General features: G+C 43.5%; 1 protein-coding gene across 25 annotated transcripts in view; it reads right to left on the reverse strand.

Annotated features, from left to right (window-relative positions):
* Positions 1-25,142, reverse strand: part of LOC121582711 (formin-binding protein 1) — a 117,589-nt gene that overhangs the window by 57,157 nt on the left and 35,290 nt on the right. For 4 of the 25 annotated variants that reach the window (XM_041898734.2, XM_041898744.2, XM_041898740.2 and 1 more), the window contains exons 1-4: positions 11,708-11,912; positions 9,427-9,542; positions 2,843-2,899; positions 2,467-2,614 (exon numbers count right to left, since the gene is read on the reverse strand). In XM_041898734.2, coding sequence (XP_041754668.2) covers positions 2,467-2,614; positions 2,843-2,899; positions 9,427-9,542; positions 11,708-11,746 — 360 coding nt within the window. In that variant the 5' untranslated portion in view covers positions 11,747-11,912. Of the gene's footprint in view, positions 1-2,466; positions 2,615-2,842; positions 2,900-9,426; positions 9,543-11,707; positions 11,916-13,013; positions 13,361-14,115; positions 14,269-25,142 lie in introns of those variants that run through there. The other 21 variants (XM_045225082.1, XM_041898733.2, XM_041898728.2 and 18 more) reach the window with 12 other exon arrangements.

Raw genomic sequence — 25,142 nt, forward strand, 5'->3', positions numbered from 1 at the left:
GAGCCTACTATCTCTGGATATGGGTATTTGTTGGTTTAGAGCTGATATAATCTCTCGTCAACTTAACTGGTACCGTAGAATCCATCGGGTAGGAATGGGATGCGTGGGATAATGAACAGCAGTAGTTCCGGTGTTTGGGTTTTTCATCACTGGTTATTTGGACAAATCACGATTTCGCAGGTGTTAGCATCTTTCGACCTTGGGAAGGAGAGGGGGGATTTGGCCCGTAACTTAGAAAAAGAGAGGGTGGAGCTCCTTGTTCCAGGTCCACTCCTCGTTCTAGCATCTCTTGATTCCTTCTCTTAACATGTATGGAGGACGGCTCATAATAATGGCTGGAATGGAGTGAATGGATATTGTGTGTGTGTGTGTGTGTGTGTGTGTGTGTGTGTGTGTGTGTGTGTGTGTAGGTCACAGTAGCATCCTGCAGGCAGCCTGAGGGGGAACATTCTAATGAATGAGGGCCAATCAAGACAAGACACTAGACATACAGAGACCCAGACCCGGGGCCAGAACCAGGCCGAGCCAAGCTAGATCAAACCAGAGCCAACAGACCAGGGCAAACCCTGAGGGCCTGAGGATTCTTCTTCAAACAAACCCAGAGACAGTTAGAGTTCACTGGAAATCCCCCCCCAACCCCCCGCCTTTGTTGTTCTAACTGAGCTTTAAGAGGAAAATGGCTGAATCAATAATCCTTTAGTGTTTCCTGTCTTCCTGCCTTGGTCTTTTAAGGTAAGCTGAGGAGGGAGGGCATACATTTTTGCTGCTCGTCCTTGACTGTGTGGTGTGTAGACAAATGCTTAGAGAGGTCAGTCTGAAAGGTCATGTCAGCCACTGGCAACCTGCTCTTTGCAGTTTTTTACGATGGATTCCCCTCGCTGAGCTTCCGTGACATGAGAGGTTATGATAGCTTTTCTAACAAACTGCTCTTTTTCCCCTCTTGCTTGACAAAAGCTGATGTCTAAAAGGTAGCCATAGAATTGCACTCTGTTCTGTTCTCTCTTTACTGTTTTCTGTTTTCTTGTTTTTCCTCCTAACTAAGATCCTACTACTGTGTTAATGCTGCATACTGCACCTCTCCTGCTCTAACAAATGAGTTTATAATGGGAAGGAGAAACGTGAGTTCAGAGTTTAAATATACTTTATGTTCAATGCATCTTTGTCAGGTGGTTTATATGAGAAAAATAAACTCTTAATGTTAGCGAATGATAGGGAAGTCTATGATCTGATCCATATACAGTGGGGAGAACAAGTATTTGATACACTGCCGATTTTGCAGGTTTTCCTACTTACAAAGCATGTAGAGGTCTGTAATTTTTATCATAGGTACACTTCAACTGTGAGAGACGGAATCTAAAACAAAAATCTCCTTCCCTCAGTAAGAGCATTGAAGATTGGTCGTGGCTGGGTCTTCCAGCATGACAACGACCCGAAACACACAGCCAGGGCAACTAAGGAGTGGCTCCGTAAGAAGCATCTCAAGGTCCTGGAGTGGCCTAGCCAGTCTCCAGACCTGAACCCAATAGAACATCTTTGGAGGGAGCTGAAAGTCCGTATTGCCCAACAACAGCCCCGAAACCTGAAGGATCTGGAGAAGGTCTGTATGGAGGAGTGGGCCAAAATCCCTGCTGCAGTGTGTGCAAACCTGGTCAAGACCTACAGGAAACGTATGATCTCTGTAATTGCAAACAAAGGTTTCTGTACCAAATATTAAGTTCTGCTTTTCTGATGTATCAAATACTTATGTCATACAATAAAATGCAAATTAATTACTTAAAAATCATACAATGTGATTTTCTGGACTTTTGTTTTAGATTCCGTCTCTCACAGTTGAAGTGTACCTATGATAAAAATTACAGACCTCTACATGCTTTGTAAGTAGGAAAACCTGCAAAATCGGCAGTGTATCAAATACTTGTTCTCCCCACTGTAAAGGAGTCAAAGGTCGCATCCCAAATGGCATCCTATTCCCTATATAGTGCAGTACTTTTGACCAGAGCCCTAGGGAATAGGGTACCATTTGGGACGCAGTCATAGAGTTATGTGTTGGCCCAGTGGCATGTCTTTGTGCGGTTGGCTGCATATCTATATTTCCTCAGCTGTGACGTCAGTATACAGAGGATAGGACAGGGCACGCGGAAGGGATGGGCATGGCTCTCTCTCTTTTCTGTGGGCAAGTGTGCCTGGTTTCTGGCTACAGCCTAGTTTTACTGTCTATAAAGTAAACTGTATGTTTAAGGGTAAGTAGTGTAGGAGAGCAAGACTGACCGTGAATATAGACCAATAGATGTAAAGACAGAGAGAGACAGAGGGGGGAACAACATACACAGAGATATAAACAGACAGAATACTGAGAGAGACCAGGAAGATGGATGGATGGGGATGGATATAGATATATAGAAAATATATAGCGCACACAAACAGTAGATGGATCAGAATACAAACAGGAAGTGTATGTGTTCTCACCAATTTCCTCTCTGCCTTGAGCTCTGTGAGGTACCGTGAGAGTTCAGCGATGATCTGAGAGGTCAGGTTCTCAGCGATGACCTCGTGCTGTCCTGCGTAGTCGTTCAGCTCGTTCAGCGTCGACAGGAAGGCCCGGCATGATGTGTATCTGACAGGTCACAGGAAGTGATGTCAGAGGAAGTGGAGACGTAGAGGGGCCTGACACAGCATCTTATCTAGGGTGCTATAAGATGCTCAGATGTTGGAAGAAACATTAGGCCTACTTCATTAGCTACGAAATTAGAGGAAATAGCCTAATAACTGACAATCCAAATGCAATACAGTATATAACTGTGATTTAAGTAACTTTGTGGTTGCGTATGGGTGCCAAACTCACTTGTTCTCCTCCTCCTCTCTTGAGTTTTTCTTTGGTTGATACTTCTTTGATAGATTCCTGTGAAAAAATAACAAGCAGCAGGGTTCTGTTACTACTAGATACAACCACAGTAATATATCCATATATAGTTACTACTAGTTACAACCACAGTATTATACTGTATATAGTTACTACTACAGTACTACTACGGTATGTTTATGGTATGTTTGGGTGGCAGGTAGCCTGGCGGTTAGAGCGATGGGCCAGTAACCGAAAGGTCACTGGTTCGATTTCCCGAGCCGACAAGGTGAAAAACATCTGCCGGTGTGCCCTTGAGCAAGGCAATTAACCGTAATTTTTCCAGTGTCACCGCTGATAATGGCTGACCCTGGCCGTGACCCCACTATCTGAGGGTGTCTCAGGGGGAGTTGAGATATGAAAAAAAAAAATCATAATCCACGTGGGAAATATAAGAACCCACCAAATTATTATTATTACAATGTGTTTAGTATCCCAATGGGTTATTATAATAGCACTCCACTGTATTCCTCCATTACTGATGTTCATGTCACTGTGCCAATGGATAATCTATACCAGAATGCTTTCTGCCATCCCTTCCCTCCCACCTCCATCCCTCCATCTCCACGCCCTCTGTTCCAGTAATAATGCTTATGGCCCCAGGACCATGAATTCACAATCAGTCACCATGAAGAAACATGCTTTTCTCCTCCAGACTTCGCCCTCTTTCTGACATTGGCTGCACAAGCCTGCTGGCACGAGATGAGTGAGTCGAATAAATCAGGCTGGCATACAGATTTAGTAGGTAGTATGCTATATAAAACAGGCTGGCATACAGATTTAGTATGCAGTATGCTGTATAAAACAGGCTGGCATACAGATTAAGTATGCTGTATAAAACAGGCTGGCATACAGATTTAGTATGTAGTATGATGTATAAAACAGGCTGGCATACCGTACTAGTATGTAATGTGCTGTATAAAACAGGCTGGCATACAGATGTAGTATGTAGTATGCTGTATAAAACAGGCTGGCATACGGTACTAGTATGTAATGTGCTGTATAAAACAGGCTGGCATACAGATGTAGTATGCTGTATAAAACAGGCTGGCATACATATTTAATATATAGTATGCTGTATAAAACAGGCTGGCATACAGATTTAGTATATAGTATGCTGTATAAAACAGGCTGGCATACAGATTTAGTATATAGTATGCTGTATAAAACAGGCTGACATACAGATTTAGTATGCAGTATGCTGTATAAAACAGGCTGGCATACAGATTTAGTATGTAGTATGTTGTATAAAACTGGCTGACATACTGATTTAGTATGCAGTATAAAACAGGCTGGCATACAGATGTAGTATGTAGTATGCTGTATAAAACAGGCTGGCATACAGATTTAGTATGCTGTATACAACAGGCTGGCATACAGATTTAGTATATAGTATGCTGTATAAAACAGGCTGGCATACAGATGTAGTATGTAGTATGCTGTATAAAACAGGCTGGCATACAGATTTAATATTTAGTATGCTGTATAAAACAGGCTGACATACATATTTAATATATAGTATGCTGTATTAAACAGGCTGGCATACAGATTTAGTATATAGTATGCTGTATAAAACAGGCTGACATACAGATTTAGTATGCAGTATGCTGTATAAAACAGGCTGGCATACAGATTTAGTATGTAGTATGTTGTATAAAACTGGCTGACATACTGATTTAGTATGCAGTATAAAACAGGCTGGCATACAGATGTAGTATGTAGTATGCTGTATAAAACAGGCTGGCATACAGATTTAGTATGCTGTATACAACAGGCTGGCATACAGATTTAGTATATAGTATGCTGTATAAAACAGGCTGGCATACAGATGTAGTATGTAGTATGCTGTATAAAACAGGCTGGCATACAGATTTAATATTTAGTATGCTGTATAAAACAGGCTGGCATTCAGATTTAGTATGTAGTATGCTGTATAAAAAAGGCTGGCATACATATTTAGTATGTACTATGTTGTATAAAACAGGCTGACATACTTATGTAGTATGTAGTATGCTGTATAAAACAGGCTGGCATACATATTTAGTATATATTATGCTGTATAAAACAGGCTGGCATACAGATTTAGTATGTAGTATGTTTTATACAGCATACTACATACTACATCAGTATGTCAGCCTGTTTTATACAACATACTACATACTAAATCTGTATGCCAGCCTGTTTTATACAGCATACTACATCAGTATGTCAGCCTGTTTTATACAACATACTACATACTAAATCTGTATGCCAGCCTGTTTTATACAGCATACTACATCAGTATGTCAGCCTGTTTTATACAACAGGCTGGCATACAGATTTAGTATGTAGTATGTTGTATAAAACAGGCTGACATACTGATGTAGTATGTATTATGCTGTATAAAACAGGCTGGCATATAGATTTAGTATGTAGTATGCTGTATAAAACAGGCTGGCATACAGATTTAGTATGTAGTATGCTGTATAAAACAGGCTGGCATACAGATTTAGTATGCAGTATAAAACAGGCTGGCATACATATTTAGTATGTAGTATGCTGTATAAAACAGGCTGGCATACATATTTAGTATGTAGTATGCTGTATAAAACAGGCTGGCATACAGATTTAGTATGCAGTATAAAACAGGCTGGTATACATATTTAGTATGTAGCATGTTGTATAAAACAGGCTGACATACTGATTTAGTATGCTGAATAAAACAGGCTGGCATAGAAATTTAGTACGTAGCATGTTGTATAAAACAGGCTGACATACTGATTTAGTATGCTGAATAAAACAGTCTGGCATACAAATTTAGTATGCAGTATAAAACAGACTGGCATACCTCTCTCTCTCTCTCTCTCTCTCTCTCTCTCTCTCTCTCTCTCTCTCTCTCTCTCTCTCTCTCTCTCTCCTCTCTCTCTCTCTCTCTCTCTCTCTCTCTCTCTCTCTCTCTCTCTCTCTCTCTCTCTCTCTCTCTCTCTCTCTCTCTCTCTCTCTCTCTCTCTCTCTCTCTCTCTCTCTCTCTCTCTCTCTCTCTCTCTCTCTCTCTCAATACAGACTGACAAGCATGCGCACACACACAACCACACACAGTAGGCTACTCAATCAGCCTATGTACAATACACTGTACCAGACAGCCAATAAAAACCAGGTAAACCTATTAGAAGAATCCACCTACATACAGCAACAGACCAGACAAGCCAAGCCAATTCGATTTTAGCAGACAGATGCAGAGAGAATCAGGAAGCATTGAGCATGCTGCATGGCAGGCAGCGAATGGTGAGTCACATTGTAGCTAGGTCCTCTTCACTCATGCATGGTGTGCTGCTGTTTACTATGCTGATGTTTGGACCATTAACCCTCTCAGTAGGAATAGAGGTCAGGTCCTACATGGTGAGTACAATGAAGGTCAACAGAAACAGTAGAATATTAATAGAACCCCTGCAACGACATGGTCATGGCTGCCCTTTTAATGTCAACTGTATAATCAAAGGAAAAAACTACTGCTGCAATAAAGACTATTATATTACTGTACCAATATAACATGAACAATATTAACCATGCTGACTAACAACTAGTCTAGAATTCATTGGTAGTGAAAAAGAAGACAATAATCATCCTTATTATTAGACTAACATGTAGCTCGAACTCAGCCATTAACAAGGCAGTATACATAATATTTTTTCTGAGATGTAGGCCTATGTGTTCCTCCTCGACAGTACTGCCATTGAAATTCCATGCTGCTTCGGATGTAGGCTTTAAAAAAATAAGCATAACTCCATCATGAATGAATCATGCATGTGGTAAATCTCTCTCTCTCTCACACACACACCCACCCACCCTACTCCTCTAACCTTGTGCCTGCTCTGTTGCTAGGCAGATCTACCTCTCCCTCTCTCCCCCTCTTTTCCTCTTCTCCCTTGCTTTTGAACCTGGCTGTCTCTCACTCATGGCCAGATGTCATGGCAGAATGCATTTGCCCTTCCTCCTCCTGCTCCGTAGTGTATTTAACCAACACACAGACAGCCAGAGGGTGCCTATAGGACTTACTGAGGATTAGACCAGTGTGTGTGTGTTGGGGTAATGGAATATCAATTATTGTGCCCCATATTGGGTGATACTGTGCCATTTCACCACAGTGTATTTGTAATACCCATTCCCCTAAGTAGTATGCACACAGACAGTCCTTAACCTACTGTACTCTACTGTACTGTGGATTATACCAATGTGTGTTACTGTGTGTAATGCACTGTAGCCTACTGTACTATATTGAAATATTGTGCATGTTTATCCATTCGATACAGTGGAGGTGGGTTTAACCTAGATTATACCAGCGTATGCTGTTTGGTTTGGTGAAATGGCAGGCCTAATGGTATTGAGCACTGTGCATTGTTCAGCCAGCCATGGTATCTGTCTACACGCTACAGCATGGATTGTGTACAGTCTTAAATATGCATTTGGTCTAATTTTCCCCCATTTCTCTTTTGATAATGTCTATTGATGCATTGTAGTGCCATGTTATCTGCAGAGCAGAGTGAGGTGTTTGTCTTGTTGAGCGTTTATTGCTAATGGCTGAAACAGTGGTGCCAAACTGCCCACCAACCATCTGTAAGATATTTCACACACAGCAGAGAGCTATCACCCTGTTCAGGCCCAGAGACCATAGAACAGATCTATCAAAGATCTTACAGACACCACACCATAGCTCATCAGAACTCTCATTCACACTGACAAGGTGAAGCCACAGTTGAATTACAGCACTGAGGAAAGGGAGAGGAGAGGGAGGACAGGAAAAATAGTTAAAAACAGGGGAGAAGAGAGGCAGGAAAGAGAGGGAGGAGGAAAAAAGAAGAGAAAAACAGGAGAGGCGAACCGAACCTCCTCCAGCACAAAGGAGTGGCGAGGGGTGGATGACCAAAGGGCCAATTTCAGTGTGTTTATTAGATTGTGTTTATTAGATCTAGCAGGGCTGTGTTCTATTGGTCTGAGCGCACCCAGTAGATTCAATCTGCTTTAACAAGCAAAGTTTATCAGGGGGAGAATAATTAGTCCAGATGGGGATGCAGAAACAAACAACACACACAAAGATGCACATTGTGTCCAAAAAAAACCAGAACAACCTTTTTTGAAGCTTTATAAACAGGCCTATCCATTCTGTAATTTGCTAATCCTATTTTCCTGTGATAGCAGTAGGCCGTCCGGGTGGGAAACAAATGTGTATTTTCAGATGGAGAGATATGAGTCCTACAGTTCTACTGTTTAAGCAGATTGAATTAAACAGTTCAATAAAACACATCAGGTTCAATAAAACACATCATAACATGGACTATCCCTGTGTCACAGATACCAAAGTAAAACACAGACGGAAACTAATTAGGGAATTACGTGTGTTTGTGTGTGTGTGTGTGTGTGTGTGTGCCATGCAAACAGAGAGTGAGGAACTACTAGTCCTATTATCTCCTCAGTAAAGGAAGATTTATCTAGAAATAGAAGGAGGAGGGGTTAGGGTTTTAGGGGTGCGGGATCAGTACAGTAATTAGAGTCTTTAGCCCTCCTCTTCGCCCTCTCTCGGGAACCAGATAAGGGATTTGGGGGCAGACCTCTGCTGTTTGTTGTTGGGGTGTAAGAGGGCCTATGAAGAGTATGCCCTCACCCCTACCCTATTTGAGGAGAGGGGGGCTTGGCGGTGTTTAAAAGGGCGGCGGAACTAAATTACAGACACTCCACTGTGATTGGAGGAAGAGAAATGTGGGTCAGTGCTGGCTGGGGATGATAATATTGATACCTTGTTACTATGGAAACACATGCCTCCCACCCCCCGCCAACCTTACTTCCTCTCGCCTAAAGCAGAAAACAGCAAGAAAGCACTGTTGTGCCAGAGAGAGAGACAGAGAGAAACCTAGAGAGAGAGAAAGACAGAGACAGAAAGAGACAGAGCGAGAGAGAGAAAGAAAGACAGAGAGAGAGAGAGAGACTACAGAATCAGAGAGATGGAGTGAGACAGCGAGAGCGACAGAAAGAGAGAGAGACAGGGATGGATAGAAAGAGAGGGAGAGATAGACTTCCGTTCCAGGCATCATCATTCTGTTTATCTAGCCATCCACCTGGGTAAAGCTAACATCCCTAGTCTGTCAGGCTGAGCTCTCTGATAGGACCTCACTTAAACAAACTCAGTAGTAATGTGCTCCCTGCAGGCTGAATGAGGTGTACACTGTCAAACTGTCAGTGACTTTGTCTGTGTGGAAACATGAAAAGCTTGTTTTTAATGGCAGTGAAATACAGTATCTTATACAATAATAATAATAATTAATTTTAAGCACTTTTCAAGACACCCAAAGTTAGCTTACGTACACAAGATAATCAGCAATTAGCCAGATAATTAGGCGATATGTTATAATTATGCTATACTTTGTACGCTGAAGAAGGCTGAGGCCAAAATGATTTAATTATTGAAGAATACTGTCCATTTCATTCACTGGTGAAATATCTAGACAGAGAACTAGACTTACATTATCATAACAGGGCAATACAGAAACACTCACCTAATCTGCTTTGCATAGTTGATTTCGATCTCCGATCGCTCTTTGACGAATTTACTGTACCTCTCCACGAACTCGATGCCGGACTGTGTATGCTTCTCCAGGTTATCAAACTGATCCTGCAAACAGAGGAGGGAGAAAGAGAAACAGGCATGAACATAACATTACATTTACATTTTTTACATTTTAGTCATTTAGCAGACGCTCTTATCCAGAGCGACTTACAGTTAGTGAATGCATACATTATTTATTTATTTTTTCCTACCCCCTGTGGGAATCGAACCCACAACCCTGGCGTTGCAAACGCCATGCTCTATCAACTGAGCTACATCGCTGCCGGACATTCCCTCCCCTACCCTGGACGACGCTGGGCCAATTGCGCGCCGCCCCATGGGTCTCCCGGTCGCGCCGGCTACGACAGAGCCTGGATTCGAACCAGGATCTCTAGGGGCACAGCTAGCACTGCGCTGCAGTGCCTTAGACCACTGCGCCACTCGGGAGAGTGGCGCTGTACATCCATTTAACATTTGCCACAAATGTAAACCTTACTAGCTGCAAGGACGAAAAGTTGCCTACATGACCTTTTACATGTGTTGACAACGTGAGTTAGCCTCACTTTTTGCCAGCAGTACTGAAATGCCAATTAGTTTAACGGTTCCAGATATCCATTATAATGGCTGTACAGCGCCTGCTCAAATGACTCACAACACTGTTTGTGCTAATATTTTCCCTTCTCAAAGGCCAAGGGTTTCACAGTCAACAATTAGGTATATTCTCTCACTTTGCTGCGGACACTTAAAGCTGTAACTTTTTGGGAAACCAGACAATGAACTATAGATCTGTCATTCTCATTGAAAGCAAGTCTAAGAAGCGGTAGATCTGTTCTATGTGCGCTATTGCTATTACATGTTACCATGTTTACGTTTCGTTTTTGCATCTTTTACTTACGGTTTTGTACACCAGATTCAAACAGCTGAAAATACAATATTTTTGGAAAAGGTATTTCACAGCAGTTGAGGTGGTACCATAATTCTCTACACTCCTTGATTGTTTTGTCACATAAACTGAAATTAGTCATTTTAGCAACCAGGAAATTGCAGAGAGCTTTTCTGCATAGTGCATCTTTAACTTATTATCCAAGTCTGTTTGGCACACCTGCCTTCTAATAAGCTAATAGGGTAAAACAAAAAGAGTTCAGATAATTGAATTTAACAGTGGAACAAGCTGGCCTTTCTACCTTAGTGCCTAGTCTTAGGGCCCCCTGCAGCCAGGGTTGTGGGTTCGATTCCCACGGGGGGCCAGTATGAAAAAATAATGTATGCACTCACTAACTGTAAGTCACTCTGGATAAGAGCGTCTGCTAAATGACTAAATGGAAATGTAGTCCTTCCTGGAGCTAGCTTTACCGATTCCAAAGAGACTTACCAGCCAAAGCCACCAATCCGATAAAATGGCTGACTATAGACTTTGGGGGTTTCATAAACAGCTAATAGTGTGGCTATGACACACATTGTCCTCTTTGGAATAATGGATGCCTGTAGTATTGCTGTACTTTGGTTACAAGCAGAAACACTAATCATGTAGTGTTGAGGTTACAAGCAGAAACATTGTAGCTATGCAGTATTGAGGTTACAAGAATAGACACTGTAACCCTGTAGTATTGCTGCAAGCTACTTTTGTTACAAGCAGAAACACCTCCACCGATGAACTGGCCCTGACTCAGAGGGACTTTCCACCATTTACAGAAACCCATTCAGCCTCCTTCACTCACATCAAGTAAAGACTTCAACTGTAGGCTAGTTTTAGAGTACCCTAACCAACAATGGCCTTGTACATTATTGATAGCTTAATACAGTTATTCAGCCTAACCACTGTCCCTCATCTGTACTGTGCAGTCTAACCAAAATGTGCATGATTGTCAAATTCATCGTTTCCATTCATTGTCTCTCCTCTGTCATATAGCCTAAGCATGTGTAGAATAAAGAACAACTTCATGATGCTGCATAATATTACCTTATCTGTTGCCTTATTAAAACACCTGATTTCAGCCATAATTTCTGGAAAACTAAAAATGAGGCTTCATTCCAAACAGGCTAGCCCATATACAGCAGTTCCACTGTACTACATGTACAACAGCCTACAAAAAACATCCCTACTGTTGGGGATCACACACTAGAGTAGCCTACCCCACAGAACATTTTACAATGATGAGTCTCCATCCATTGACAGTACTAACAAAGGAACACAGACAATATAGCTTGGTTCGGGTTAGTTTTACATTCACCTTGGTATAGCTCCAACAGTTCCCCATCCTCTCCTCCATAATCTGTAGTCCACCTCAACCCAAACCAAATGTCTGTCCTCCTCAACCCAACCAAAGCTGCCTGCAGCACTTCATGCAGTATATTTCCCAACTGTCTACTGAGCTACTGTCCCAGACCAGTCTTATGAGCTCGACAGGGTTCTGAGTGGGGGTGTCTTTGTGCTGCTTTAATCCGTCGTTTTACACAGCCTGACTGCTACAGCTAGCTGCCTCAGACACAGGAAGTGGATGTGGCTTGAACAGCTTAGCATTCGTGTTTGATACTCTACCTAATAGAGTATGTACCATTGCTACAATGAACACAATGCTACAGCCAACATGAAGGAAACACATGTTTAATACATGATGAGTGTCAATGTATGGGATGAATGAAAGCATGAAAACCATGAGTGTAGCTAGGTACTGTAATAAAACATGGATGATTGCTATATAGTGCAAACAAGGACAACAGCAGCAGATATATTCAGATGGAGGGTCTTTTCACACCAACGTCCCTCAGTTGCAACAACCCCTCATTCATGAACCCACTCACCAACCCACTGATGTGAAGAGACGTGAGATGCAAAACAATTGGCTATTCTATTGAATTACAAAAGATGCCCCAGTAGCTTCCTCTCTATCATATTTTATACTTTGCCACTCCCCCCTCTCTCTCTCTGCAGCATGCTCTCCTCATCCCTTCTTCCCTGAGGAAGTGCTCGCCACTCGTTGTCAGCATCCGTGCCAATTAAATTCAGCAGATCTCCTCACAGCGTTTGGTTCATTAAAACACTGGATAGCAGCCACTCAACAGGAACTCACCATAGAAACACATAATGCTGCACCTCAAAATACATACTTGCTATAATAGAGTAATCCTCCATACCTCACTGCACCCAAACACACCCTTCACTAACACGCACAAAACACACCCTTCACTAACACGCACACAACACACCCTTCACTAACACGCACAAAACACACCCTTCACTAACACGCACAAAACACACCCTTCACTAACACGCACAAAACACACCCTTCACTAACACGCACAAAACACACCCTTCACTAACACACACAAAACACACCTTCACTAACACACACAAAACACACCCTTCACTAACACGCACAAAACATATCTTTCCCCCACACGGAGGACCATTTTGAAAGAAGTGTTTAAATGAATGTTTTCAAGTGATATCCTCTGGAATCCAATACAGATCTTGTTGTTGCATCTATTATTAGGCTATTTTTATTATTATTTTGCCCCAAAATAAAGTCACATTACCCTTCTCAGTTGAGACAGCATGGTATCCTATAGTTGCAGAGGGGAAAGGTCCACCCCTGTCCAATGTCAAAATCCAACCCTCCCCTTCCCAGAGTAATAGCTAAGGCAGCCTCAATGTGGTTAGGTAAGAAAGGGTATCATTCTCCAGAGGTTCAAGAGCAGTATGTTATTCCTTATTCCTTGACCCTATTCCCACCACATGGACCAAAATCTGCCCTGGTCTGTCTGAGAGAAGCACTCATCTGTCTGGAACCAATGAGGGTACCGGAGCGAGAGGGAGAGGGATGCAGTACTGACAGACACACAGACATTCACACTCCTACACACACTCCACATGTGACGCCAGCCGTAGCCTGGGAGCACACAAGCTAAATGTTCCGTCAGGCGTGAGGTGGACTCAGTGGGACCGGAGAGGGGGAATGATTCATAGAGGAGAGGAAAAAAGGGGGGTGGTAAAGAGGTGGAGTGGAGAGAAGAGGAAGAATTAAGAGGGAGGGGACTGGAGTGGAGAGAAAGAGGGAGGGGACTGGAGTGGAGAGAAAGAGGGAGGGGACTGGAGTGGAGAGAAAGAGGGACCAACTCCTCTAAGGATAATGAAGTGATGACCAACATCACCTCATTCATTACCTGGACAACACACGGCAGCAGGACTGTGGGGACACTTCTGCGAAAGATGTGTCACAGTCACAATGTGACATATGTTGTCTGAATACATGAATACTAGGCTAGTTCATATATGAGAGAGAGAGAGAGAGAGAGACTGAGAGTAGAGAGAGAGAGAGAGAGAGAGAGAGAGAGAGAGAGAGAGAGAGAGAGAGAGAGAGAGAGACTGGCTTTCCAGTAAAAAGGAAAAACCCTTGGCCAGGCGATTCCCACAGGCGAAAAATAGCAAATAAATTATTAATAATAGGCTACTGCACATTGGAACAAAATATCAAGGAAAACTACAGAGAGGGAATCTGTGTCAAAGGCTCACGCTAATATCACACAAAGCCATCATCACCATATTCTATTACCCGGACACATCAAAACAACGGCTCTAGACAACCCAGCAGAGAAAAAAGGGAGGGGGCACAGTCAAAGCATTTGTAGTCTTGCTCACCAGAATCTTGGGGTTCCGCTTCATGAAACACTTCATCATTGTTTCAATCTATTTCTGAAGTCTATATAAAATCTGCCTTCATATTGAAAACACCTCAGACGGTCTCATTGTTTTATTCTGATGAAAACATGACTATGGGACATAGCGCCTCTCTCTCTCCTTCTCTTTCTGTGCTACAATACCATATCACTCCTGGTATAATCCAGGCTGCTCTGCCTTTTATACCAGACACACTGTGGACAGCAGCCAGCTTCTATATAATACATTAGCCACCACTAGAATGCTGCTGCCGCTGTGTATGAGAATGGACTTTCTGGCTGCATCCCAAACCATTATTAATAATAATAATATAATAATCTTCTTCTTACATTTTACATTTTAGTCATTTAGCAGACGCTCTTATCCAGAGCGACTTACAGTTTGTGAGTGCATACATTTTCATACTGGCCACCTGTGGGAATCGAACCCACAACCCTGGCGTTGCAAAGGCCATGCTCTACCAACTGAGATACAAGGAGGCCTTCTTCTTCTTCTTCTTCTTCTGTCCTTCTTCTTCCGTCCTTCTTCTTCTTCTTCTTCCGTCCTTCTTCTTCTTCCATCCTCCTTCTTCTTCCGTCCTTCTTCTTCTTCCGTCCTTCTTCTTCTTCTTCTTCCGTCCTTCTTCTTCTTCCATCCTCCTTCTTCTTCCGTCCTTCTTCTTCTTCCGTCCTTCTTCTTCTTCCGTCCTTCTTCTTCTTCTGTCCTTCTTCTTCTCCTCCTCCTCCTCCTCCTCCTCCTCCTCCTCCCACCTCCTTCTATGCACTTCCCACTTAAGCCACAGAAGGCGGTAGAGGGTAACAATGCCCCCATTATACTGGCCCCTGAAGGTGATCGGTCAACAACACTCAGATAGGGTCTGCAAATCATTGAAGTACTCCCTCCCCCCTCTAAATCTCTATCGCTCCCTCTCCCCCCTCGTCTCGCTCTATCTTTCCCTCTCTCACTTTTCCGTCCTCTCTCTTGCGCACTAACAAACACATTCCATTGACACATCAGTTCTCCAGAGGGACTGCTGTGGTTGCTTCTTTTTAATCTCTGTCAGAACACCAAAGAGCTACAATTCAACAGCCAGAGGCAAGACCTGCATAATAATGGTCCTGTACACCTTGTTACATGACGATTCACTATTACAGGCCTTAGAAGAAGAAAGACAAAAACTTGTGATTAAATGTTTGACATGGTGCCCTCTCGTTCTGAGGGGAGTGAAAGAGGATAAATGATAAAAGGAAAGATAATGAAACCATCCATTCAGAACCTTCCAAAATACTAGACGGGGAGCGCCAGTGATGTTCACAGATCTGTGAGTAAGACTTTTAAGCAGGTCAACATTCACAAGGCCGCAGGGCCAGACGGGTTACCAGGACGTGTATGCCGAGCATGTGCTGACCAACTGGCAAGTGTCTTCACTGACATTTTCAACATGTCCCTGACTGAGTCTGTAATACCATCACGTTTCAAGCACACCACCATAGTCCCTGTGCCCAAGGACACTAAGATAATCTGCCTAAATGACTACCGACCCGTAGCACTCACGTCTGTAGCCATGAAGTGCTTTGAAAGGCTGGTCATGGCTCACATCAACACCATTATCACAGAAACCCTAGACCCACTCCAATTTGCATACCACCCCAACAGATCCACAGATGATGCAATCTCTATTGCATTCAACACTGCTCTTTCCCACCTGTACAAGAGGAACACCTACGTGAGAATGCTATTCATTGACTACAGCTCAGCGTTCAATACCATAGTGCCCTCAAAGCTCATCATTAAGCTAAGGATCCTGGGACTAAACACCTCCCTCTGCAACTGGATCCTGGACTTCCTGACGGCCCGCCCCCAGGTGGTAAGGGTAGGTAACAACACATCTGCCACGCTGATCCTCAACACGGGGGCCCCTCAGGGGTGCGTGCTCAGTCCCCTCCTGTACTCCCTGTTCACCCATGACTGCATGGCCAGGCACGACTCCAACACCATCATTAAGTTTGCAGACGACACAACAGTGGTAGGCCTGATCACCGACAACGATGAGACAGCCTATAGAGAGGAGGTCAGAGACCTGGCCGTGTGGTGCCAGGATAACAACCTCTCCCTCAACGTGATCAAGACAAAGGAGATGATTGTGGACTACAGGGGAAAAAAAGAGGACTGAGCACGCCCCCATTCTCATCGACGGGCTGTAGTGGAACAGGTTGAGAGCTTCAAGTTCCTTGGTGTCCACATCACCAACAAACTATCATGGTCCAAACACACCAAGACAGTCGTGAAGAGGGCACGACAAAGCCTAAACCCCCTCAGGAGACTGAAAAGGTTTGGCATGGGTCCTCAGATCCTCAAAACGTTCTACAGCTGCACCATCGAGAGCATCCTGACTGGTTGCATCACTGCCTGGTATGGCAACTGCTCGGCCTCCGACCGCAAGGCACTACAGAGGGTAGTGCGTACGGCCCAGTACATCACTGGGGCCAAGCTTCCTGCCATCCAGGACCTCTATACCAGGCGGTGTCAGAAGAAGCCACCCTAGTCATAGACTGATCTCTCTATTACCATACGGCAAGCGGTACCGGAGCGCCAAGTCTAGGTCCAAAATGCTTCTCAACAGCTTCTACCCCCAAGCCATAAGACTATTTGCACTGCCCCCCCACCCCAACCCCATCCCCCTCTTTTACGCTGCTGCTACTCTGTTTATTATTTATGCATACTCACTTTAACTCTACCCACATGTACATATTACCTCAATTACCTCGACTAGCCAGTGCCCCCGCACATTGACTCTGTACCGGTACCCCCCTGTATATAGCCTCCCTACTGTTATTTTATTTTACTGCTGCTCTTTAGTTATTTGCTTTTATTTTTTTTTACTTAACACTTTTTTTATTTTACTTTTTTCTTAAAAAGACTGCATTGTTGGTTAAGGGCTTGTAAGTAAGCATTTCACTGTAATGTCTACACCTGTTGTATTCGGCGCATGTGGCAAATACAATTTGATTTGATTTGATTTGATATAAGCTTTTTAGATTCAGATTCTGATTCATTTGTTGGCACATAACCACAAGTTGGTGGTTTGCTGTTGAATCTTTCATACTAATGGAAGACTGCTGGTGCTAGCCAGGATTGGGCAGACTCAAAGACGCTTCCAATCATGACAGGCTAGGACTGGTCTGTGTCAAACCTCACAGTAAGTTACACTCCATATGTTGTAGGCTGTACAGCCACAGCCACTACAACTACCTCCAACACTTCTTTACAGGTCAGTGCTCTCAATAAAATCCCATGTCAGAGTCACAAGAGGAAATCAATAGGACATTAGGAAGAGCCAGAGAGGTGAGGGGTCAGTGTTCATGGTTGAACAGGGCAGCTGAAATATGGGAATGCTATCTAATATAGGGCTGACCCCAATTAGTCGACTGGTCGATTGTTTGGTCGCTAGGCTGTTGGTCGACCAAGATTGTTTTAGTCGAGCAGTAACAAATATATATATATATTACCAGTCAAAAGTTGGACACACCTACTCATTCAAGGGTTTATCTTTATTTTTACAAAAAATTTTTACATTGTAGAATAATAATGAAGACATCAAAACTATGAAATAACACATATGGAATCATGTAGTAAGCAAAAAAGTGTTAAACAAATCAAAATATATTTGAGATTCTTCAAAGTAGCCACCCTTTGCCTTGATGACAGCTTTGCATTCCAACCGTAGTGTCTTGGTGAGACGCAGAGTAGGTGCACGGATGATCTCCGCATGTGTGGTTCCCACCATGAAGCATGGAGGAGGAGGTGTGATGGTGTGGGGGTGCTTTGCTGGTGACAATGTCTGTAATTTATTTAGAATTCAAGGCACACTTAACCAGCATGGCTACCACAGCATTCTGCAGCGATACGCCATCCCATCTGGTTTGCGCTTAGGGACTATCATTTGTTTTTCAACAGGACAATGACCCAAAACACACCTCCAGGCTGTGTAAGGGCTATTTGACCAAGAAGGAGGATGATGGAGTGCTGCATCAGATGACAATCACACGACCTATAGGCCTAACTAGGGCCCAGAGGTTTTCCTTGGCTATTGGCCTAACTAGGGCCCAGAGGTTATCCTTGGCTATAGGCAGTGCTTAAGTTGGGAAGAAGTTCACCGCAACTAAGTACCGGCACCTCAAATGTTCCACTCCAAAATTATTGCGGAGTTCCTGCACCTAAATATAAACAGTACCGGCACCCAAATTGAGTACCGGCACCTATTTCAGTCAAGTCAAGCACTGGCTATAGGTCTAACTACGGCCCAGAGGTTTTCCTGGTCAGTTCAAGTGGACAGAGACAAACTCCGGGTCCTTGTTACGAGGAAGTAGTTCCACTGAAAAATATCACATAGGCTACAGTACTATAAAATATTAGGCTGATTAGAGAGATTTGATTTCTACGAAATAATAGATTAGGATAATAATCAGAAATCCCATCCTGATTTTAGCATCTTGAGGAAGCTCCCCAGAGCTTGTTGCTGAGATACTGAATTGGACCTATGTGCACTAAGTCACATGATGTAGCCAAGAGGCTATCCTGTTGGCACTTGTGGTAAACTTCCAACTCATGATCTAGTAAACGAAACATACAGAGCCAACGGTGAGGACCACAGGTCAGTATATCAATATTATCACTGTTTTACTAACAGAGGAAAAGTACTTTCGTAATACAGGATTATCTTTGATCTCTTATAGTCAAAATGTCAGATCTATTTAACAGAACTGGGAGGTGAGAGGGGGTTTTAAATAGTCATTCTAAGAATCTCTCTCAATGATAGTCTCTGATGCACAAAATATCCCTAATTGGTTGGTTGGTTGTGTAGGAGAGACTCATTAGTCATCCACTTATCTGCTCTCGAGAAGAAAAACGTTGAATATCCCATCGCTGCTAGTATACATGCACCAACAGAAGTTCTGGTCCTGGCCTGTCTAATAAACTACATCACACAATGGAGCAAAATGCCTGATTACTCAGTAGTTTTCCTATTCTAAACAACCAACAAATGCCATAAAAAGATTCTCTCTCTCTCTCTCTCTACTCTCTCTCTCTCTATATATATATATATATATGCATTTCTTCTGTGTGTCTCACGAGTGTGGGCATCCGACCACAAGGACAAATATTTTGTGGGAGATGCCGACCCGGGTCCCGAGCACACAGAGGCTTTGTCCAGCGGACTGGGTGGGAACAATACTCTCTACAGGAGAACTCAGTAACCCATGGCCCGAGGGGACAGACACACAAAAAGGAACACAGACACGCATGTGCGCACACACACACACTTGTCCACTAGACTAGTGATTTTCACCACAAAAATGTGCCTTGGTGACATAAAGACATAATGTACTTTAAGTGCCCCCTTTAACCCCATTCGCCCCCACACACACACACTCCCCCTAAACAATGACTTTACACAAGACTGTTATCATTAACCTAGACTGGATCTGAACTGAAAAGAAGGTCTCCCACCCTCTCCCCTCTCTTTATGTGGCAGTTTCAGCCTGTTCTAAACCATAAGCAATGACTCCTCATCACCCTAACTAAAACCAGCTCTGATCTTCCCCATGCTATATAAAAAAAAACCTGTGGCATTTAGAATGGCATTTATTGCAACAGCCCAGATAACCAGTCTTAATATTTTGCCTAGTCTCCTCTTTGTTTCAGCTGTTGGCCAGTTGATCTATTGATAAAGTATTCAAAAGTGTCCTCTAAAATATGTATACACACACGAACACGAACACGCACACGCACGCGCACACACACACACACACACACACACACACACACACACACACAATCCTTATTGTTTTCTGAAATGCAGCCGTTAGGATGAGGGTTGTTTGCATGCCATGCACATATTTATAGAAACATGACTACAGCTGGTCAGCTATGTGTGAGTGTGTTGGCACATTTCTCTTGTACAATACTTCCCTTCTGTATCTGTATGTGTGTGTGTGTGTGTGTGTGTGTGTGTGTGTGTGTGTGTGTGTGTGTGTGTGTGTGTGTGTGTGTGTGTGTGTGTGTGTGTGTGTGTGTGTGTGTGTGTGCGCGCGCGTGCATGTTTGTGTGTGCTTGCATGTGTGCTTCCATGTGTGTATACTGAAGAGAGTATCCTGTAAAAGACTAGGCAATGCTTTTCCCAGGGTTAAGGTTGCGTATATCTTTATCGCAGAGATTATACTGTAAAATCACACCACTGTTCAGTCAGTTAAACCCTCTAAAATGTCGGTCAGTGTTGAGTCAAACCTGTCCGTCACCTCACTTGACCCCCCCCAAAACCCAACTGATACTCTGTAATCTGAAGGTTAGCAATGCTAACAAGTACATGTAAAATCCCATAGAGAATGCTAACGAGTGCATTGCGAACATTTTGTACAGTTTCTGACCTGAACTCTACAAGTAACTCAAAAATGCTACTCACAGTTTGCTGCACGCACAAAACAAATATTAGCCAGCAAGGTTCTTGATCCACAAGGGGATTCTCTGCTGTTACCAAGTGAATGCTTGATTTTGATTAAGCTAACCACTTAGCTAGATCAAATCAAATTGTATTTGTCACATACACGTGTTTAGCAGATGTTATTGCGGGTGTAGCGAAATGCTTGTGCTTCTAGCTCCGACAGTGCAGTAATATCTAAAAAGCAATATCTAACAATTTCACAACATATACCCAATACACACAAATCTAGTAAGGAATGGAATTTAAGAATATATACATATATGGACAAGCAATGACAGAGCGGCATGGACTAAGATACAGTAGAATATTATAGAATAGAATACAGTATATACATATGAGATGAGTAGTGCAAGATATGTAAACATTATTAAAGTGACTAGAGTTCCATTTCTTAAAGTGGCCAGTGATTTCAATAGGCAGCAGCAGCCTCTAATGTGCTAGTGACGGATATTTAACGGTCTGATGGTCTTGAGATAGAATCTGTTTTTCATTCTCTCGGTCCCAGCTTTGATGTACCTGTACTGACCTCGCCTTCTGGATGATAGCGGGGTGAACAGGCAGTGGCTCAGGTGGTTGATGTCCTTGATGATCTTTTTGGCCTTCCTGTGACATCGGGTGCTGTAGGTGTCTTGGAGGGCGGGTAGTTTGCCCCCGGTAATGCGTTCGGCAGACCGCACCACCCTCTGGAGAGCCCTGCGTTTGCGGGCAGTGCAGTTGCCATAGCAGGCGGTGATACAACCCGACAGGATGTTCTCAATTGTGCATCTGTAAAAGTTTGTGAGGGTTTTAGGTGCCAAGCCAAATGTCTTCAGCCTCCTGAGGTTGAAGAGGCTCTGTTGTGCCTTCTTCACTACACTGTCTGCGTGGGTGGACCATTTCAGTTTGTCAGTGATGTGTACGCCAAGGAACTTGAAGCTTTCCACCTTCGCCACTGCGGTCCCGTCGATGTGGATGTGGATAGGGGGGTGCACCCTCTGCTGTTTCCTGAAGCCCACGATCATCTCCTTTGTTTTGTTGACGTTGAGTGAGAGGTTATTTTACCTGGCACCATACTCCCAGAGCCCTCACCTCCTCCCTGTAGGCGGTCTCGTCATTGTTGGTAATCAAGCCTACTACTGTTGTGTCGTCTGCAAACTTGATGATTGAGTTGGAGGCGTGCTTGGCCACGCAGTCATGGGTGAACAGGGCGTACAGGAGGGGGCTGAGCACGCACCCTTGTGGGGCCCCAGTGTTGAGGATCAGCAAAGTGGAGATGTTGTTTCCTACCTTCACCACCTGGGGGCGACCCGTAAGGAAGTCCAGGACCCAGTTGCACATGGTGGGGTTCAGACCCAGGGCCTCGAGATTAATGATGAGCTTGGAGGGTACTATGGTGTTGAATGCTGCGCTATAGTCAATGAACAGCATTCTTACATTGGTATTCCTCTTGTTCAGATGGGATAGGGCAGTGTGCAGTGTGATGGCGATTGCATCGTCTGTGGATCTATTGGGGTGGTAAGCAAATTGAAGTTGGTCTAGGGTGACAGATAAGGTAGAGGTGATATGATCCTTGACTAATCTCTCAAAGCACTTCATGATGACAGAGGTGAGTGCTACGGGGTGATAGTCATTTAGTTCAGTTACCTTTGCTTTCTTGGGAACAGGAACAATGGTGGCCATCTTGAAGCATGTGGGAACAGCAGACTGTGAAAGGGAGAGATTGAATATGTCCTTGATAGTGTGGGCCGGCAGCCTTGCGGGGGTTAACATGCTTAAACGTCTTACTCACGTCAGCCACGGAGAAGGAGAGGCCACAGTCCTTGATAGTGGGCCTCGTCGGTGGCACTGTGTTATCCTCAAAGCGGGCGAAGAAGGTGTTTAGCTTGTCTGGAAACGAAATGTCGGTGTCGGCGACGTGGCTGGTTTTCCTTTTGTAGTCCGTGATTGTCTGTAGACCCTGCCACATACGTCTTGTGTCTGAGCCGTTGAATTGCGACTCCACTTTGTCTCTATACTGATGTTTTGCCAGTTTAATTGCCTACGGAGTGAGTAGCTACACTGTTTGTATTCTGCCATATTCCCAGTCACCTTGCCATGGTTAAATGCGGTGGTTCGCGCTTTCAGTTTTGCGCGTATGCTGCCATCTATCCACGGTTTCTGGTTAGGGTAGGTTTTAATAGTCACAGTTGGCACAACATCACCTATACACTTCCTAATAAACTCAGTCACCGTTTCAGTGTATTCGCCTAAATTATTTTCGCAAGCTACCCGGAACATATCCCAGTCCGCGTGATCAAAACAATCTTAAAGTGTGGATTCCGATTGGTCAGACAGTGGTGAATAGTCCTTAGCACGGGTACTTCCTGTTTGAGTTTCTGCCTATAGGAAGGGAGGAGAAAAATGGAGTCGTGGTCAGATTTGCCGAAAGGAGGGCGGGGGAGGGCCTTATAACCATCCCGGAAGTTTGAATAGCAATGGTCAAGGTTTTTTAGCAGCGCAAGTACAACAGTCAATATGTTGATAGAACTTCGGCAGCCTAGTCCTCAAATTTGCTTTGTTCAAATCCCCGGCTACAATAAATGCAGCCTCAGGATACATGGTTTCCAGTTTGCATAAAATCCAGTGAAGTTCTTTGAGGGCTGTCGTGGTATCGGCTTGAGGGTGGATATAATGGCCGTGACTATAACCAAAGCAAATTATCTTGGGAGATAATACGGTCGGCATTTGATTGTGAGATATTCTAGGTCGGGTGAACAGAAGGACTTGAGTTCCTGTATGTTACTACAATTACACCATGAGTTGTTAATCATGAAACACACACTTCCGCCCTTCTGCTTCCCGAAGAGATATTTATTCCTGTCTGCGTGATGAACTGAGAACCCATCTGGCTGGACCGATTTCGACCGAATATCCCCAGAGAGCCACGTTTCCGTGAAACAAAGTATGTTACAGGCCTTGCTGTCTCTCTGTAAAGAAATCCTTGCCCGGAGCTCGTCAAGCTTGTTAACCAGAGACTGAACATTAGCGAGTAGTATACTTGGAAGCAGTGGGTGGTGTGCGCGCCTCCTAAGTCGAACCAGCAGGCCGCTCCGAGTGCCTCTCCTCCGCCGGTGATGTTTTGGGTCAGCCGCTGGAATCAGTTCAATTGCCCTGGGGAGAGCAAACAAAGGATCTGCTTCGGGAAAGTTACCGCCGCTCTGATATCCAATAGTTTTTCCCGGCTGTATGTAATGATACAAAAAACTTTCTGAGCTAATAATGTAAAAAATTATACATAAAAAAACAAAATACCGCAACGTTTCCTAAGAGCTAGTCGCGAGGCCGCCATCCTCGTTGGTGCCAGGTTAGCTAGCTACTAGCTACTAAATTAGCAAACCAAATGCACAACTGCAGAGCATTTAGCACATTTTAGACAGCTTTCTAAATACCCCAGTATACGGTATACCACCCAAGCCTAGTAATACTAACCGTCACAGCCCTACTTCACAGCGGAAATCCTTTGACAAACCAATGAGCTGTCCCTGAGCTCAACAGTTCAACTGATACCAAGTGACAGTACAGTTGAACATGTAGGCTAGATTTGTGTTAGTGTTACAGAGTCTACATTTATTTAATTCAAGTCATGCATTGTCGATTAAATTGCTACTACACTGTAAAACCAAGTGTTCTGAACACATAAATAAACACTTTTCTGTAACACTTTTTAAATGCGTCAAGGCATTTAGAATTTGAATGAAAATGCGTCACAGTATTTAGATTGTAAACACAAGAACATGTTTATTCGCTGTAACACTTTTTAAACACATGAACACGTTTATTCAGCACAAGGCACTTAGGTTTGAAACACTAAACAATGTGGGACCTGTTTTAACACTGTAGGGGGTAAAGCTGTATTTGCATATTTCCCAGCATGCCCTTAGAGTGAATGTGAGCGATACCCACCCATAACTGTTGTTAGAGACAGAGACATGGTTGTTGCATTCAACAACTTTTATTCCAGAAGCCTTCACCAAGTGACTGCCTAAGTGAATGTGTGAAGGCCTTTAGTTATGGCCTAGTTATCCTTGTCATTGGGGTCTGAAAATCCTTGCTCATGGGCCACATCAGACCTGCAAGTCACAATACGCTGGTTTGTGAAGTGATTAGTAATTCTTATCGGGATCCAGCCAGAGGGAGGATATCCAAGAATATTCATATTTTATCACCCACAACCTGCACTCAAAACTAATACTACGGTGAAGGACTTAACAAATAAGACTACCTAAACCATATAAAATGGAACAACCATTTCAGTAACGAGTGCAATAAGTCCAACCCCTTACAGATTGGATTAGTTTAGAAATTGTTTAGTTTTTATCTTTGTATAATATAATATAAATTAATCAATGTGCATGAGCAAACATAGATATTAAAACTAACTATTCAAAAAAATCTACCTGCAACAGAGCATGCTGGGAAATATGATAATGACGCCCCTCCCACATCTTTTTCACTCAGAGAGTTAACGGAAAGTAACTCAACGCAGTCG

The sequence above is a fragment of the Coregonus clupeaformis genome, chromosome 15 (genome assembly GCF_020615455.1).
Source record: "Coregonus clupeaformis isolate EN_2021a chromosome 15, ASM2061545v1, whole genome shotgun sequence".
Classification (NCBI taxonomy): domain Eukaryota; kingdom Metazoa; phylum Chordata; class Actinopteri; order Salmoniformes; family Salmonidae; genus Coregonus; species Coregonus clupeaformis.